The sequence below is a fragment of the Panthera tigris genome, chromosome A1 (assembly GCF_018350195.1).
Source record: "Panthera tigris isolate Pti1 chromosome A1, P.tigris_Pti1_mat1.1, whole genome shotgun sequence".
Classification (NCBI taxonomy): Eukaryota; Metazoa; Chordata; class Mammalia; order Carnivora; family Felidae; genus Panthera; species Panthera tigris.
In genome coordinates, this window is record NC_056660.1 from 127,907,011 (window position 1) to 127,925,699 (window position 18,689).

The following is an 18,689-nucleotide window of genomic DNA, read 5'->3' on the forward strand; positions in this document are numbered from 1 at the left end:
ACTCAGGAACAGGTGGAGTGATTATTGTTTAACTTCTCAGTTTAAAGGGACCTTATTAACCTTTGAACTTCTTTCTCAATGAATACTAGGCATTGTGTCAGGTGTGAGGGACACAGATAACAGCAAATTCTTTCACAGCCTTATCTTCCACCACACCCTTCCTAATAACACCTTCCACGTTCTTATATCCTTCAAGCTCACTTGTGATGACCACTTTTATAAGCAATTCCCTCCACCCTGATTGACCGTCTCCCTTGCCTGGCAAACACCCACGGACACATCAAGACTGAACCCAAGCATCACTTCTGGGCAAAATATTCTCTGACATACACAAGCAAAGTTGATTCCTCAGTCCTCCTATAACACACCCTAATCATGGCATCTGTGATAATGAATTCAGATTTATCAGTCTTCCTAACTAAAATGGAACTCTTTGAAGCATGGGTCATGCATCCAAAGTGTTTAGCACTGTGCCTGGCATAAAGTAGGTACTCCTAGATGCCTGAGAAGAGTAAGGGAAGCAAAAAGAGGACAGCAACAAGCAGCACACCTGAGGATCTAACTAACAAGGACCGTAACAAACAAGGACCAACACCAAAAAGAACCCAGAAGTATTTTGCAAGTGGTGAAATGCTGACTGGACACCAGTTGCATAAAAACACTGAAACAGGGGCACCTGAGTGGCTCAGTCGGTTGAGCATCTGACTCCAGCTCAGGTCTTGATGTCACAGTTCATGGTTCAAACCCCATGTCAGGCTCTGTACTGACAGTGAAGAGCCTGCTTGCTCAGCAGCTCGCACATGAACTCTCAAAATAAATAAACATTAAAAAACAAAAACGGTGAAACAGACTATGCTTTCTGACACTCCCATAAAACACCTGTCAGGCCTCTCCCACTGCTAGTTTGCAGGCTTATCAAATTCAGAGAGTGGCCTGCCCCACCCTTCCACAGCCCTCACAAGTCCACTCTTACAGCCTGCACCTCAAGGCAAGTTCCCACTCTTCTCAGAAACTTCTGGCCTGGGGTTAACTGAGAAAAACTGATGGATCCCCATGGGATCATTTTGTTTTGAGGTCAGAGTATTTAAGAACTACTCCTGGGGCGCCTGGGTGGCTCAGTTGGCTAAGCATCCAACTCTTCATTTCGGCTCCGGTCATGATCTCATGGTTCATGGGTTCAAGCCCCACATCGGGCTCTGTGCAGATGGCATGAAGCCTGCTTGCGATTCTGTCTCCCTTTCTCTCTCCCTCCCCCTCTCCCTCCCCTGCTCGCTCTCGATCTATCTCTCTCTCAAAAATAAATAAACAAACATTAAAAAAAAAAGTTTAAAAAAAAGAACTCCTGTTCAATCTACCTTCTCTGGCCAAAATACCTTTCTCTTCTTCTAAGGGGAGCGTTCAGTAGGTTATGTTCACTGATTTTTCTGGATTCTCTACTGATGAAACTCCATTCTCTATTAATTATAGTCACGAGGCATCATGAATTCATAGGAAAGAAACTTGGGTAAGGATTAAAGGAAAAAAGAATTAAAGACCAAGTGGGTGAAACAAATACAAAGTGAAGGGAAAAAGAAACATGACACAAAACATGAAACACAAGAATATGACCACACATGAATGGCCAGGGTAGAAAGATAAAACATAGGTTCGAAATTAACCTGAGGTAATCACCAAAAAGCCTAAAAATGAGGATGCCACAAAAGTTTATCAGTAACCAGTAGATGCTTTTCATAAGTCAAGACAGTCTATTCAATACTCTGTTTAACACACCTACTTTCCCTGGCACATTTTACATCCAAAGAGGGCAGCGATAATGTAACCTCAGGATGAGCTGAGCCTGGTATAGAACTGTCTGCCCCAGGGCAGAGATCAGCTTACGGCTTTTTTTTAGTGGAACCAGCTTACAGCTTATTTTTAGTGGATTCTGCTCCTGCACCTCAGGGACTGCCAGGGTCCTCAGGTGGAATCCATCCCCACAGCTTGGGACAGACTGCACTGCTGCTTACCTTTTGGGCAGTCTATATACACACCATAATCATGGCACTGTTTCCTCTGCCCAAAACAATTCCCCAGTTTTGCTCCTTCAACAGGCACTGCCTGTCGTATCAGTTTGAGTTGTTGGTTGCAAAAACCAATTCTGACTAATTTAACCAGACACAAAAAAATTGAAAATATCCAAGTAGGTTACAAAATCAATAGGAGGGAGAGCTGGAGAACTAGCATCAGAAAGGGGGAAAAAAAGTGCTAGGGAGAAAGGAAGCCACAGCAGCACACAGAGCAGGAACCACAAGGGACAGTCTAGTGAGAGAGCGACGGCTGACACCATGGCCTCTGCATGCCTTTGCCTCTATGTGCTCTGCCCTTGCTCCTGCAGGCCACCACTGCTGTCACAAGAAATTCTAAGCTGTCCCTTCCCCTTCACATCTCTCACTTGACATTCAAAGTCGTAGGTAGGAGTGTATCAACCGCCAAGGGCAGGACAGGTCCCTGAACCCTAACTGCTGAAAGACGGAGAATCTCACTTACCTCGGCTTCTACAAGGAAGACAGGGCTCTGCCTCCCTCCAAGGCTCACAAAAACAGGGAATCTCACAAAACAGAAAAGGAGCTTAAAATGTTTGGCAGCAAAAAAGGTGAAATGTCCAGTATATGTTTTTTATCAGTACTCCACAACTATAACATGGAAACCTGGACATTCATTCTTGACTTTTATGGGAGGAGTGGGTACAGAGACTCTGAGATACTCATCCAGCTCCAGAGGGTCTAAGCTCCCAGAGACTTTATATAGGAAAAATCCTAAAGATTTAGATGTTCACTAACCGCAGATGTATTTGAAGAACTGCAAGGACTTACAGATTGACAGGTGCCTTGACAAAGGTAAGAGTTAGACTCCAGACCTCAATAAAAGAAAATGCTAAACATCAGTAAAGATTCTAAATGCAAAGGGGTGAAGGGAGAGATCCAAGACGGCAGCATGGGAAGACCCCGAACTCACCTCATCCCAGAGACAAACGGAATCTACACCTACATGTACAGCAATTGCTCCTAAAGAACTGAGGGTCAGTGAACAGCTTCTGCACACCCAAGGATAGAGGGACCACACAGAGAACGGGCAGGAGAGACAGAGACAAGGTGATGATGAGAACACCACCACCACCCCCACACACTATAAACTGCAGAAGGAAGGGATAGCAACAGAGGGCTCTCAGCAGATTTGCACAACCTGGGGCACAGCAAAAATAGCAGTTTCAAGGGCAACTAGACTTTGAGTGGAAGAATCCCGTTTACTAACTCTAGAGCACCCATGGAACAGTGCGGGAACTGCTGAAACTCTCTCGAAGGCTGGAGATGCCAGTGAGGGTCATGTTTTTGTTCCTCCCCTATCTTGACAACACAGAGGGGGGCAAGGCCAAGGCATTCTAGCCAGCCTGCTGCCTCAGCAAGCGCAGGGTCCCTGGCACACCAGCTCCAGCCATGCTGCCAAGGTGGCCACCCCACCCACCCCTGTCCCAGCTCCACCCAGCCCAACAAGGGCTACCACATGGTCCACTCTGGGAAACCTCCCGGCCCATGCCTCCTCTAGCTCCAGCCATCCCACCTGCATGTCTCCTCTGCAGGGTCCTCCACCCCGCTCCAGCTCCGGCTGCACACAGCCAGCCCAAACCACCTCATTCACAGAAACATACACACAAAGTGTATATGAGGAGACAGAAGAATATACTCCAAACGAATTAACAAAACCTCTGAAAAAGAACTAAATACAACAGTGATAAGCAATCTGCCTGATAAAGAGTTCAAAGTAACACTCATAAAGATGTTCACCAGACTGGAGAGAAGAATGATTGAACTTAGTGAGAACTTCAACAAAGTGATAAAATATAAAAAAGAACCACCAGAGCTGAAGAACGCAATAACTGAAATAAAAAACACACTGGAGGGAATTAAGAGCAGATTAAAGGATGCAAATGAACGAATCAGCATTCTGGAACATGGGGTAAGAGAGAACACCCAAGCTGAAGAGCAAAAAGAAAACAGAATTTTAAAAACTGATGATAATAGGTTAAGGGACCTCTGGAACCACATCACATTAATGGACCTCTGGTACAACAAGCATACTAACATTCACATTATAAGGGTCCCAGAAGGAGAAGACAGACAGAAAGGCACAGAAACTTATTTGAAGAAAAGTTCCCTAACCTGGGGAAAGAAATGGCCATCCAGGTCCCAATAAGACACCTAATAATTAAAATGCCCAAAATTAAAAATAAAAAGAGAATCTTAACAGGAGCAACAGAAAAATAGCAATGAAGCCCTTAAACAATGTGGGGGTTAGGAGCAATGACACCCCACTCACTGCCCTCATGCACCCCAAACCCAAGTCTAACTTTGACTCTCCCAAAACAACTACGAATAGCCTACCAGTGACCAGAGCCTTGCCGATGAACATAAACAGTCAATTAACATATATTTCGTGTATTATATGTCATATACTATATTCCTACAATAAAGTAAGCTAGAGAAAAGAAAATGTTATTGAGAAAATCATAAAGAAAAAATACATTTATAATTCTGTACTACAAAACATCCACGTATAAGTAGACCCATGCAGTCAAACCCTGTGTTGTTCAAGGGTCAGCTGTGGTTATAAACAACAGAAACTCCCTAAGGCTGTCAATTCATTTTTCAGCAGAAACTGTGTAGGCCACACAGGAGTGGCATAATATATTCAAAGGGCTGAAAGGAAAACACCTATAACCAAGTTACTCAGCCTAATAAGGTTATCATTCAAAATTGAAGGAAAGATAAAGAATTTCCCAGACAAACAAAAGTTAAAGGAGTTTATCACCATTAAAGCAGCCTTACAAGAAATGTTAAAGGAACTTCTTTAAGTAGAAAAGGCCAATAAGTATAAGGCAATTCTGAAATGAAAAAAATACACAGGTGGGAGAATATAAATGTCGGTTTTTAGAATGTGTTCAAACTTAAGTGACCATAGACTTAATACAGACTGCTATATATTTGGGATATTATAAATAAACCTCAAAACAGCCCAAAACCAAAAAGAATAAAATACCTAGAAATAAATTTAACCAAGGGAGTAAAAGACACACTCTAAAAACTCTAAGAAACTGATGAAAGAAATTGAAGACAACAGAAACAAATGAAAAGATACATCATGCTCATGGATTGGAAGGTAATATGGTTAAAATGTTGAGAGGCACCTGGGTGGCTCAGTCAGTTAAGCGTCAGACTCTCAGTTTCAGCTCAGGTCATGATCTTATGGTTTCATGAGTTCGAGCACCACACATCAGGCTCTGCACTGGCAATGGGGAGCCTGCTTGGAATTCTCTCTCTCTCTCTGCCCCTCCCCTACTCAAGCTGTCTCTGTTTCTCTGAAAATAAATAAATAAACTTTAAAAAAAAATTTTTTAATTTTTTTTTTAATCTTTATTTATTTTTGAGAGAGAGACAGAGTGTGAGCAGGGGAGGAGCTGAGGGGAGGGAGACACAGAATCAGAAGCAGGCTCCAGGCCCTGAGCTGTCAGCACAGAGCCTGATGTGGGGCCCGAACTCATGAACTGTGAGATCATGACCTGAGCTGAAGTCAGACGCTTAACCGACTGACCAACCGAGGCGCCCCTAAAATAAAAATTTTTTAAAGGTTGATACTATCCAAAGCAATCTACAGGTTTAATGCAATCTCTGTTAAAATTCCAATGATAATTTTCACAGGACTAGATAGAACAACTAATCCTAAATTTTGTATGGAACCACAAAACACTCTGAAGAGTCAAAGCAATCTAGAGAAAGAAGAACAAAGCTGGAAGTATCACAAACCCAGATTTCAAACTATACTGCAAAGTTATAGTAATCAAAACAGTATGGTACTAGCATGAAAATAGACATGTAGATGAAAAGAAGAGGAAAGACAGCCCAGGAATAAACCCAAGCCTATAGGGTCAACTAATAGACAACAGAGGAGGCAAGAACATACAATGGGGGAAAAGGTGGTCTTTTCAATTAACAGTGCTGGGAAAACTGGACAGCTACATGTGAAAAGAATGAAACTGAACCACTTTCTTACACCATACACAAAAATAAACTCAAAATGGATTAAAGTCCCAGTAATTTCCTAGATATTGCCCTTAGCAACATATTTATGCCTCCTCAGGCAAGGGAAACAAAAAATAAATAAATAAACTTTTGAGACTACATCAAACTGAAAAGCTTTTGCACAACAAAGGAAACCATCAACAGAACAAACAGGCCACCCATTAAGTAGGGGCAGATATTTGCAAATGATGCATCTGATTGGGGGTTAATACCCAAAATATATAAAGAACTACAACTCAGTAGCAAAAACCCCAAATAATCCAACTAAAAATGGGCAAAGGACTTGAAGAGACATTTTCCCAAAGACATAACCAGTGTCCAAAAGACACATGGAAAGATGCTCAACATCACTAATCACCAGAGAAATGTAAATCAAAACCATGAGATACCACCTCACACCAGTCAGAATGGCTAGAATCAAAAAGACAAGAAACAGCAAGGGTTGGGAAGATGTGGAGAAAAGGGAGCCCTTGTGCAGTGTTGGTGGAAATGTAAGCTGGTGCAGCCACTGTGGAAATCTACATGAAGGTATCTCAAAAAATTAAAAAGAAATACCGTATGACCCAGTAATTCCATATTAGGGTATTCACCTGAAGGAAACAAAAACACTAATTTAAAAAGATATATGCACCTCTATGTTTATTGCAGAAGTATTTACGATGGTCAAGATATGGAAGGAGCCCAACTGTCCATCAACTGTCAAATGGATAAAGAAGATGAAAGAGAGAGAGGAAGGAAGGAAGGAAGGAAGGAAGGAAGGAAGGAAGGAAGGAAGAAAGGATGGATTTCCAGTCATAAAAAAGAATGAAATCTTGTCATTCGCAACAACATAGGTGGACCCAAGGAGTATTATGCTAAGTGAAATAAAGGAGACCGAGAAAGACAAATACCATATGATTTCACTTACACACGGAATCTAAAAACAAAACAAATGAACAATAACAACAACAAAAACAGACTCATAAAGACGAAGAACAAATTGGTGTTTGCTGGAGGGGAGAGGGGAGAGAAATTGGTAAAACAGGCAAAGAGATTAAGAGGTACAAAATTCCAGTTATAAAGTAAATAAGTCATGAATAAAAAGTACAGAAGAAATATAATCAATAATATTGTAATAACTCTGTATGGTGACGGAGAATAACTATACTAACCGTGGTAAGCATTTTGTAATGTATATAACTGTTCATCACTATGTCATACATCTGAAACTAACATAATACTATATGTCAACTATACTTCGATTAAAAATAAATTTTAAAAGTTAAAGTCTGCTCCACAACCACATATTTAAGAAACTGCACCAAATTTATCCCTATGACTTCCTGACCTTAAATTTCTCCAGTCAGGCCATTCTCCTCTCTCCTCTCCTAGGAAAGCCCACTTAGACATTTCTGAACAATAGCCTCAGTCTTGCTATCCTCGTCACTTGAAATACCCTCTCTCTTCTCATTAACCAGATCCCACCACATTCTTGGGACCCAGGTTGAAGTCCTCCACCTCCTGCTCCATGAGATCTCAAAACACTCCCACAGCAAGTGGGTCACAAACACAAATCCTGCAGTGGCCAGGCAGACAACATCACCATGATACAGTGCGGTATAATGGAAGGGAATGGTGGCAAGAATATCAAGTGCAGTGGGTTTGCCCCAACTAAAGACTTTCAGGTTCACAATTTCTTAAGACACTGTGAAAAGCTCAGAATTATTAGGAGCCTCTGGGGAAAGGAACTGGGTAGCTGGAGGAGAGAGGTGGAATGGAGATTTTTTCATTGCAAATACTCTATTATACTTTGTAAATTTTGAACTACATTAAAGTATTATCTTCCCAAAATACCCAAAATTGGGAAAAAAAAAAAACCAAGACTAAAACATTTTAATCACTAAAAACACTATGCCAGTGAGACAAAACAGATGTGTCAGTCCAAGGGCTATCAGTGTAACACCTCTAATTTATTACTTGTTCTGGTTCATTTTGGTTAATTAATTAAATAACACCCTGTTTCTGCTACTTATCTTTTTCATATATGTATACTCTATCTCTCCAGAGGATGCCAAGTTAGGGAGGAAATGAATCATGTCATATTGCATTAGAATGACAAACGTGGGAAAACTACTGAATATTTGGAATCATAAACATTTAGAATTTTAAAAGTCCTTAAAGATCTAGGTTATCACGTCATTTTATTTATTTTTCTGTTCATTCTTTTTATTTATATATATAAAATTTATTGTCAAATTGGTTTCCATAAACACCCAGTGCTCATCCCCAACAGGTGCCCTCCTCAATGCCCATCACCCACTTTCCCCTCTCCCCCACCCCCCATCAACCCTTGGTTTGTTCTCAGTATTTAAGAGTCTCTTATGGTTTGTCTCCTTCCCCCTCTGTAACTTTCTTTTTTCCCCTTCCCCTCCCCCATGGTCTTAAGTTTCTCAGGATCCACATAAGAGTGAACACATATGGTATCTGTGTTTCTCTGCCTGACTTATTTCACTTAGCATAATACTCTCCAGTTCCATCCATGTTGCTACAAATGGCCAGATTTCCTTCTTTCTCATTGCCAAGTAGTATTCCATTGTATATATAAACCACAACTTCTTTATCCATTCATCAGTTGATGGACATTTAGCTCTTTCCATAATTTGGCTATTGTTGAAAGTGCTGCTATCAACATTGGGGTACAAGTGCCCCTATGCATCAGCACTCCTGTGTCCCTTGGGCAAATTCCTAGCAGTGCTATTGCTGGGTAATAGGGTAGATTTATTTTTAATTTTTTGAGGAACCTCCACACTGTTTTCCAGAGCAGCTGCACCAGTTTGCATCCCCACCAACAGTGCAAGAGGGTTCCCGTTTCTCCACATCCTTGCCAGCATCTATAGTCTCCTGATTTGTTCTTTTTAGCCACTCTGACCAGCATGAGATGGTATCTCAGTGTGGTTTAGATTTGTATTTCCCTGATGAGGAGTGACGTTGAGCATCTTTTCATGTGCCTGTTGGCCATCTGGATATCTTCTTTAGAGAAGTGTCTATTCATGTTTTCTGCCCATTTCTTCACTGGCTTATTTGTTTTTTGGATGTTTTTTGGAGTTTGGTGAGTTCTTTATAGATTTTGGATACTAGCCTTTTATCCAATATGTCATTTGCAAATACCTTTTCCCATTCCATTGGTTGCCTTTTAGTTTTCTTGACTGTTTCCTTTGCAGTGCAGAAGCTTTTTATCTTCATGAGGTCCCAATAGTTCATTTTTGCTTTTAATTCCCTTGCCTTTGGAGATGTGTCGAGTAAGAAATTGCTGCAGCTGAGGTCAGAAAGGTTTTTTCCTGCTTTTGCCTCTAGGGTTTTGATGGTTTCCTGTCTCACAGTCAGGTCCTTCATCCATGTTGAGTTTGTTTTTGTGAATGGTGTAACAAAGTGGTCTAGTTTCAACTTTCTGCATGTTGCTGTCCAGTTCTCCCAGCACCATTTGTTAAAGAGACTGTCTTTTTTCCATTGGATATTCTTTCCTGCTTTGTCAAAGATTAGTTGGCCATACATTTGTGGGTCCAATTCTGGAGTCTCTATTCTATTCCACTGGTCTATGTGTCTGTTTATGTGCCAATACCATACTGTCTTGATGATTATAGCTTTGTAGTAGAGGCTAAAGTCTGGGATTGTGATGCCTCCCACTTTGGTCATCTTCTTCAATATTACTTTGGCTATTCGGGGTCTTTTGTGGTTCCATACAAATTGTAGGATTGCTTGTTCTAGCTTCGAGAAGAATGCTGGTGCAATTTTGATTGGGATTGCACTGAATGTGTAGATTGGGTAGTATTGACATTTTAACAATATTTATACTTCCAATCCATGACCATGAATATTTTTCCATGTTCCATGTGCACTCGAGAAGAAAGTATATTCTGTTGCGTTGGGATGCAGAGTTCTAAATATATGTCAAGTCCATCTGATCCAGTGTATCATTCAGGGCCCTTGTTTCTTTATTGATCCTGTGTCTAGATGATCTACCCATTGTTGTAAGTGGGGTATTAAAGTCCCCTGCAATGATCACATTCTTATCAATAAGGTTGCTTATGTTTGTGATTGTTTTATATATTTGGGGGCTTTCAATTCAGTGCATAGACATTTATAATTGTTAGCTCTTCCTGATGGGTAGACCCTGTGATGATTATATAATGCCCTTCTTCATCTCTTGTTACAGCCTTTAATTTAAAGTCTAGTTTGTCTGGTATAAGTATGGCTACTCCAGCTTTCTTTTGACTTCCAGTACCATGATAGATAGTTCTCCATCCCCTCACTTTCAATCTGAAGGTATCCTCAGGTCTAAAATTAGTCTCTTGTAGACAGCAAATAGACGGGTCTTTTTTTTTTTATCCATTCTGATACCCTATGTCTTTTGGTTGGAGCATTTAGTCCATTTACATTCAGTGTTATTATTGAAAGATACAGGTTTAGAGTCATTGTGATGTCTGTAGGTTTCATGCTTGTAGTGATGTCTCTGCTACTTTGTGGTCCTTGCAACATTTCACTCACAGAGTCCCCCTTAGGACCTCTTGTAGGGCTGGTTTAGGGGTGATGAATTCCTTCAGTTTTTGTTTGTTTGGGAAAACCTTTATCTCTCCCTCTACTCTGAATGACCGACTTGCTGGGTAAAGGATTCTTGGCTGCATATTTTTTCTGTTCATCACATTGAAGATTTCCTGCCATTCCTTTCTGGCCTGCCAAGTTTCAGTACATAGGTCTGCTACTACCCTTATGTGTCTACCTTTGTATGTTAAGGCCCATTTATCCCTGACTGCTTTCAGAATTTTCTCTTCATCCTTGTATTTTGCCACTTTCACTATGATATGTCATGCAGAAGATCGATTCAAGTTACGTCTGAAGGGAGTTCTCTGTGCCTCTTGGATTTCAATGCCTTTTTCCTTCCCCAGATCAGGGAAGTTCTCAGCTATGATTTGTTCAAGTACACCTTCAGCCCCTTTCTCTCTCTTCATCTTCTGGAATTCTTATTATACGGATATTGTTCCATTTGATTGCATCACTTAGTTCTCTAATTCTCCCCCTCGTACTCCTGGATTTTTTTTTAATCTCTTTTTCTCAGCTTCCTTTTTTCCCATAATTTTATCTTCTAATTCACCTATTCTCACCTCTGCCTTTTCAGTCCGCACTGTGGCCACCTCCATTTTATCTTGCACCTCATTTGCAGCATTTTTTAATTCATTATGATTATTTTTTAGTCGCTTGATCTCTGTAGCAATAGATTCTCTGCTGTACTCTATGCTTTTTTTCAAGCCCAGCAATTAATTTTATGACTATTATTCTAAATTCTTGTTCAGTTATATTGCTTAAATCAGTTTTGATCAATTCATTAGCTGTGGCTACTTCCTGGAATTTCTTTTGAGGAGTATTCTTCCGTTTCGTCACTTGGGCTAGTTTTCTGTCCCTTACTCATTTTAAAAACTTGTTGTGTGCTCTGCACCTGTGAGCACTGCTATATTAAAGAAGGGTCATACACTGTCCAGGGCCTGGCCCTTCAGGAGGTGTTTTTTCGCAGACTGTTACTTGCTTTCTGTTATTGTGACTTTGGTTATTTTATTACCGTACTCATAGTGATATTTTGGACCCTCCACCAGGTGTGCTTTGATTTGTTCCTTGCAGTAGCCCTATCTTTTTTCCAGCTTTCCCATTTTTTTCCTGGTAGATTCAGTCTCTTTTCCTCCCAGGCTCTGATGTTCAAAGTCCTTTGGCTTCTGCACTTCTTTGTTTGAGAGACACAGGAAGTATGGACCCCCTACTTCTCCCCCATGTTGGCCCCTCCAATTATGACAGGACAAGGACCCAGGATTTGATGAAAAGAATAAAAACAAAAGAAAAACAAAATCACACACACATTTTGAGCTTACTATGAGAATACAGGATGCCCACTAGAGGGAGCCATAGTCCATTAACTTGAAGGTGAGGTCCGTAAAAGTGTTCCCTTCAAATGGATAATGAAAAAATTTTCCCAGGGCCACAGGATGTGACTAAAGAGCCACGGACCTAAACAACTCAAATTTATTTCTCCAGAGGTACAAACGGAGATCTTCAAATCTCCAGCATTAAAAAAAATGTTATTAGCATACAGTAAAATTGATGTGTTTTTTTTTGGTCCACAATTCTATCAATTTTAATACATGTATACATTTGTACAACCACCACAATCAGGAAACAGAACAGTTCCATTTTTCCCAAGAACTCACTCCTCTGATTTTACAGTCACATCTCCCCCCAACACACACAGTGGCATTCCATTTTATAGATGTAAAATGTTTATCCACTCACCCACTGAAGAACATCTGGTTTGTTTTCAGCTCCTGGCAATTACTATAGAGCTGCTATCAATATTCATGTACAAGTTTTTGTGTGAAAATAAGTTTTCATTTTTCTAGGGTAAATGCCCAAGCATGGGAATACTGAGTTATACAGTACATAGAGGTTCAACTCTAAAAGAAAATGCCAAACTTCTCTCCACGGTGATAACCAATCCAAGCTTCCTACCACCAGTAGAGCAGATTTCCAACTGCTCTGCATCCTCTCTAGCACTTAATATTGTCAGTATTTTTATTTTAACCATTCCCATAAATATGTAGTAGTATCTTATCCAGGTTTAATTTGCATCTCCCTAATACTAATCATAAAAATCATTTTAGGCATCAGTAGCTCTTGAGTTATCTTTGGTGAAATGTTCATTTAAGTGTTCTGTTCATTTTTTAATTGGGTTGTTTGTCTTCTTACTGTTGAGTTTTTTTAAGTTCTTTATATATTCTTGATACCAGTCCATTGTCATATATATGGCTTGCAAAGTCTCTCCCCATCTGTACCTTGTCTCCTCAGCCTCTTAATAGCGTCTTTCACAGAGCAAAGGTTTTTAATTTTGATGAAGTCCAAATTATCATGTTTTTTTTTTCTTTTATGAATCATGCTTTTGGTGTCATGTCTAAGAACTCTTTACCTAACCCCAAGGCATAAAGAGCTTCTCTGGTTTCTCTAAATTTTTCCTAGTTTTACATTTAAATCTATGATTCACTGCATAAAGTACACAGTTTACATTTGAGGTTCATTTTTTTAATATAGAAGATATATATCTAATTGTTCTAACACCATTTGCTGAAGACTACTCTTTTTTCCTTTAAACTGCTTTTACGCTTCTGTCAAAAACCAAATGGCCAAGTTTGTGTGTGATTCTGGACCACCAATTCTGTGCCAGTAATCTAAGCATCCATTCCTTCACCAACACCACAGTCTCCATTACTGTAGCTTTATGTAATAAGTCTTAAAACTGGGCAGCATGAGTCTTGCTTTTGTAAATTAAGAATGTGGAAGTAACATTATTCAATAGAGCTGGCAATATCTACCTAACAAATTCTAGTTTCAAATTAAAATCAGTATTTTGGAAATAGGACAGGAAAAAAAGCAAATATGAAGGAAAGGGAACAGAAAGAATACAGGAAACAAAGAGAAAGAAGTAGGAACATGAGAGAGACACACATAAAGAGGTAGAAACAAAGGAAGAGAAAAAGGGGACAGGGAGAGGTGGGAAAATAGAGGAAGTGGTTCCCTACACATCAGATCTCAACCACTAAAGCTGAGCCAAGCAAATTCCTATCTGTGAACACCAAACACCTTCCCACTTACACGATCCACCAGAGCTAGCATCAGTAATGAGAACAGGTCAAGGGCCAGGTATCTCACCAGACCAGGAACCTCATCCTCCTAAAAATCTACAGTAGGACAAACACTTTTCTCATTAAATCATTCAAAACAAGCAATTATCATAATATCGACTTCAATTTTTATATGACCCATTACATTAGTCTTAAATACTCCTATATAACTGCCTGTTCACATAAATAAACGGACACATTTGATGATCAGCATGAACTTTCCTTAACTAGAACACTCCTGGTGTTTGGTTTAGATATTTCAAAGAGAAACATCCTTGGTTCTCTTTGGATGAACTATCCACCCTGTCCACCTCCCAGGGTCGCCATGAAGATCAAAGGAGATCATGGAAGGGAAATTGCTTCATAAACTCAAATTCTTCATACAAATATATATCAATGCCTCTCCTCATTAGAGGTATAGGACCAGGAAACTTTGTCAGACACAGATGAAAGCATCTAGCTCAACTACATAGACCCTTTAGTGAAATCTAAAATGGTCTTTAGTAGCAGCAAATTCAGAATTCTTTCCAGACAATGGCATTATTAACAAGAAGGATGTGGTTCGGTAACTAGCTCTGGGCAGTTCTCTGCAACATCTCTGACAATGATGGACATTCAGATATTGGGATCTTGCTTTCCTTTCTTGCACGCTAAAATTCACTACTTCCTTCTATTTTCTATACTTACATCTTTGATTCTGGGGGAAAAAAAAATCATGGTTAACAAATGTAACTGTAGTCACAGAAGAAATATGACACACAGTCTTTAAGAACTAGAAATAAAATTTGGTACATTCCAAAATAAAAGCTTGACTTTCTGTTACAAAATTCTCCCACATATACTGTGTGTGCATGCGTGTGTGTGTGTGTATGTGTGTGTGTGTGTGTGTGTGTGTGTTTTCTGTCTTCAAAAAAATGCTGTAAGAGCCTTTGGTATTTCATGTAGCTTTCTGTAATTCACAAACCCAAGAAACCACCCACCTCCTGCTATATTTGTAAGTGCTTAGGTTGATGATGTTTACCTCACTTCCTTTATTTGACAACTTCTTTTCTTTCTTTTAATACTTATTTTTCAGGGACAGAGAGCACGTGAGCAGAGAAGGGGCAGAGAGAGAGGGAGTGAGAGGATCTAAAGCAGGCTCCCCGCTGACAGCAGAGAACCCAATCTTGGGCTCAAACTCATGAACCGTGAGATCATAACTAAGCTGAAGTCAGACGCTAAACCAACGGAGCTACCCAGTCATCCTTTGACAATTTCCTGAAGACAGAGGATCATTAACTGTATTACCTGGTACTTAAAACATTACTGGAATTCTGTAAATACATAAACGCATGTTGGGTACACCAAATGCATCTTGTTTATTACTGTGTGTTTACTCATCCAATCACTATCTAATAACCTAAGTCAATCTCACGTTGTGGAAATGGAGGCAATATAGCCTATCGTAAGAACACAGGCTTCAGACACAGACATCTCAATTCAAATCCTACTCTTACTACCAGCTGAGTGACTCTGCAGAAGTTAGTAACTTTGGCCTTAATAACTTCCTAATCTTTAAAATCAGGATAATATGCTACATCGACAGATGCTGAATTAAATAACAATAACGTGACAAGTCAGCACATCATCAGTGTGTGAGTACCTTAGCTCCTTCCTTGCCAGCAAGACTCCTCGGCTATCTGTTCCAGCCTCCTTGATACTACCTAGGAAGGCTTGATATTTAGAAGCATGTTCTGGAATTTCTCCACCTTACTGACTCTCCATCTACTTTCAAATCTAACCTGCCTCTAGATCCTCATCTCCCTCATCTGCTTCCATTATAATCCGGCAGCAGGATGTACTCTGCTAGGAAAGCAGGTGCAAGCAGAGCAGGCAGGGCAGCCCCCGTCCCACTCTTCTCTGGAGCCCTGGCACACAGCTGCGAGGATCCGAGCTCCGGTCCTGGAAGCTGCACGCGGGCAACAGCTGCCGCCTCTCTCATTAGCTCACTCTCAATTCAGGGCACATGCTCCTTAACAAATGCTTTACTTATCTGAATAGATTTCATCTGACAGTAATCTGAGAAATTGGCAAACACCAGTGGTTAACTCAGAATACTTCCACTTGGGCAAATGGAAAGCTATGAGTTTTCAGGTGGTAAACAACAGAAAAAAATAGTGCTCCGTTTATGATTCACAAGTATTAGAGAAAGTGAAGAGAAAATCGCTATTTAAAGGACAAATGTACTCTGGCTGTACACTCGATGTTTTAAATCGGGACACCTGATTAAATCTTCATCCTGATGTGAAGCATGCTCTGCCAAGGCAGGGGGGCCGGCTCCTAGAGCATTCTCCCATTTCACTCTTCTGAGGACCCTGAAAGCCTCCTGAGATGCAAGGGATGTTACCCAACGTAAGGTGGTCACAAGAGAAGAGATTGCGAGTTACTCATCCAGAGAATCTTTCAGAAGTGTTCTAGCTAAGTTGTGACGGGGTACAAGCAATTACAGTTTCCCAAGAGAAATAATCACTTACAAATCCCCAGGGAAGTATGGCATGCAGAACCAGGGCTGGAGTTTCCACTGCCTGATGCTAACAAGCACTACGGTCTCAGAATAAGCTCAAATCACCCAAGATCCTAATTAAAAGTTGGATGAGCAAGCCAGAAATAACTGCCAAATGGAGAGACAACTAAATGTCCCATGACAGTCTTGCTATCTAGAAGCTGGAGATTGCCGATGAAACTCCATAAAGAAGTTAATGCTAAATGTGCAGCAGTGTCTGGTCTTAGCCTTGGGGCTGGTGGCAACCCTCACACTGCTCTGTGAGCTTCCTCAGCAGCTAGTCCACAAAAGAGCCAAACAAATGGTTCAGGGAGGAAATAAACAGGTTTTCTCTGCTCAAAGTCATGGGTCCCAGGGACCCCAAACTCCCTTACTAAATGTGTTGTAAGAGCATGCCTAATTTTCTTTTGGAGTAAAAGAAAACAAATGTTAAGGATCCATATTCTCCATTTCTTCTTTTAATCCCTTTCAGGTTCTCACCCCTTTGGTAGGCCTGTCAGTAACTCAATACTTACTCTTTTCAGGACATGTGCAGCTTCATTCCTCTAATACTCTCCCAGTCCCCAAAGCTTACTTAGGTAGGTCCCCTCCGCCTCCAGCAGTAAAACAACCTAGCATGTAGTGAGAAGGAAAGTCTGAGCGAGAGACATGCATTTTTCCCTTGGGCGATCAGGTGGTAAGTGACCAATCACAAAATAGCACTAAAACATGAGCAAAAACATTTGGCGGAAAGCAGACATACATCAGGGAATTCTAGTACAACGCTTCATACAGGCTCTGAGATCTGCCTAAAGATCAGACCCACTCTGCCGCTAACCCCCTGAATAAATACATTCTCATTGCCAGAGAGGCCCGGCCCAGAGCTATTTCACCCTTTCCTATTCTCTAGAAGCACTGAGCCACTATGATCACCCTCCCAGATGCGCAAAAGGCAAGAAAAGATGTCCTTTCTGAAAACTCACTACAACAAAACACGGCCAGGGGGCACTCTACAGACCTAAGAACACGGCAATAGGCTTTATTGTGACAACACATTCAGGTCTTCACTCAACAAATCACAAGGACGAGCATCATTCCAGTGGACAAGAGAGATTCTTTCACATGAGGCAGTTTCAAGAGACTGACCAGAGCTGCCCGTCCTCCCCCTTAAGGTTTACTTGTCACCGTTACCTGTACAAGTGACGATTGTCTTCAAAATCTTCCTGACCCCATTTTCCCTTGATGTCTTCAATAACATGATTCTTAAGGAATTTTTTCAGCAGCTGGACTGTTTGCTTGCGGGTCACCTCGGGGCCAAAGTTCTGACTGCACCTCAACAGCTCATGCAGCCAATCCACGGCTTCAGCCGCCGTGAAGCAGCGTTCATAACTTTTAAAACGACAGCGATGTTTCCGTAAGGGCATCCTAGCGCGAAAAAGCTCAACTGTTTCATTCCACTGGGGAAAAAAGGGAGAAAAGCATGTAGCAATCAACTGGTTTTGTTCAAGTTATTACATCCCAAATATTTAAGACGATGAATGCAGTTTTTCCACTTAGAAAACCGTCTTAATGACAGCCTCGACTTTTTTTTATTTACAACCTTCACACTTGAAAGAAAAATAACTTTTAAAACGGTATTTTATATTTTAAAAAACTGTATTTTATTCATTCAATAGGTATTTACTGGAGATAAGACCAGAAAGTTGTCCCATTAAGTGAATTTAATGGATTTTTACATTAATGACAAACATATGATCAAAAAAATTGATAAACCAGAGCCCAATATGCCTAATTCACTTCTTGGAGCTCTAATATGATTTTACATCATTAAGCAAATATGTATTATTACATGAAAAGCATCAAATGGAGAGAAGAAAAGGTATATGTACAAGATATAGTCCTGATGTCAAAACATGTTTAAAACTCCTGCAAAATATTTTCCTCTTAAAAAAAAATCTAGACATCCACCCCTTCATCCGCCTTCCGTAAATTAAATGAAATGTTCACATAAGGTATCCTTCCTACATAATTATACCAATTTCTTTTTAGGACTCTAGGCTTCCTGCCAGTACTCCTAAAAGTATTAAAACCTCATGGTCTTACTCTTCTAACCACTGTCCCTTCTCCCACTCTTCTCTTTCTGTATCACTGCACAAAGTGAATTTTTACTTTTCACCTCCTTTCCCATTGAAATCAGAAAATCTTTTTCTAATAATTATAGTTTGATTTTTTTTTATTTTTTTTTTTTGTTGTTGTTTTTTTAGAAAGACAGAGAGAGAGCATGAGTGGGGGAGAGGGGTGGAGGGAGCCAGAGAGTATCTTAAGAATATTAAGCAGACTCCACGCTCAGGGCGGAGCCCG

General features: G+C 40.4%; 1 protein-coding gene across 2 annotated transcripts in view; it reads right to left on the reverse strand.

Annotated features, from left to right (window-relative positions):
• The window catches only part of DEPDC1B (DEP domain containing 1B), an 85,692-nt gene that overhangs the window by 60,281 nt on the left and 6,722 nt on the right, over positions 1-18,689 (reverse strand). For both annotated transcript variants that reach the window (XM_042987320.1, XM_042987326.1), the window contains one exon: positions 17,520-17,785. In XM_042987320.1, coding sequence (XP_042843254.1) covers positions 17,520-17,785 — 266 coding nt within the window. The remainder of the gene's footprint in view (positions 1-17,519; positions 17,786-18,689) is intronic.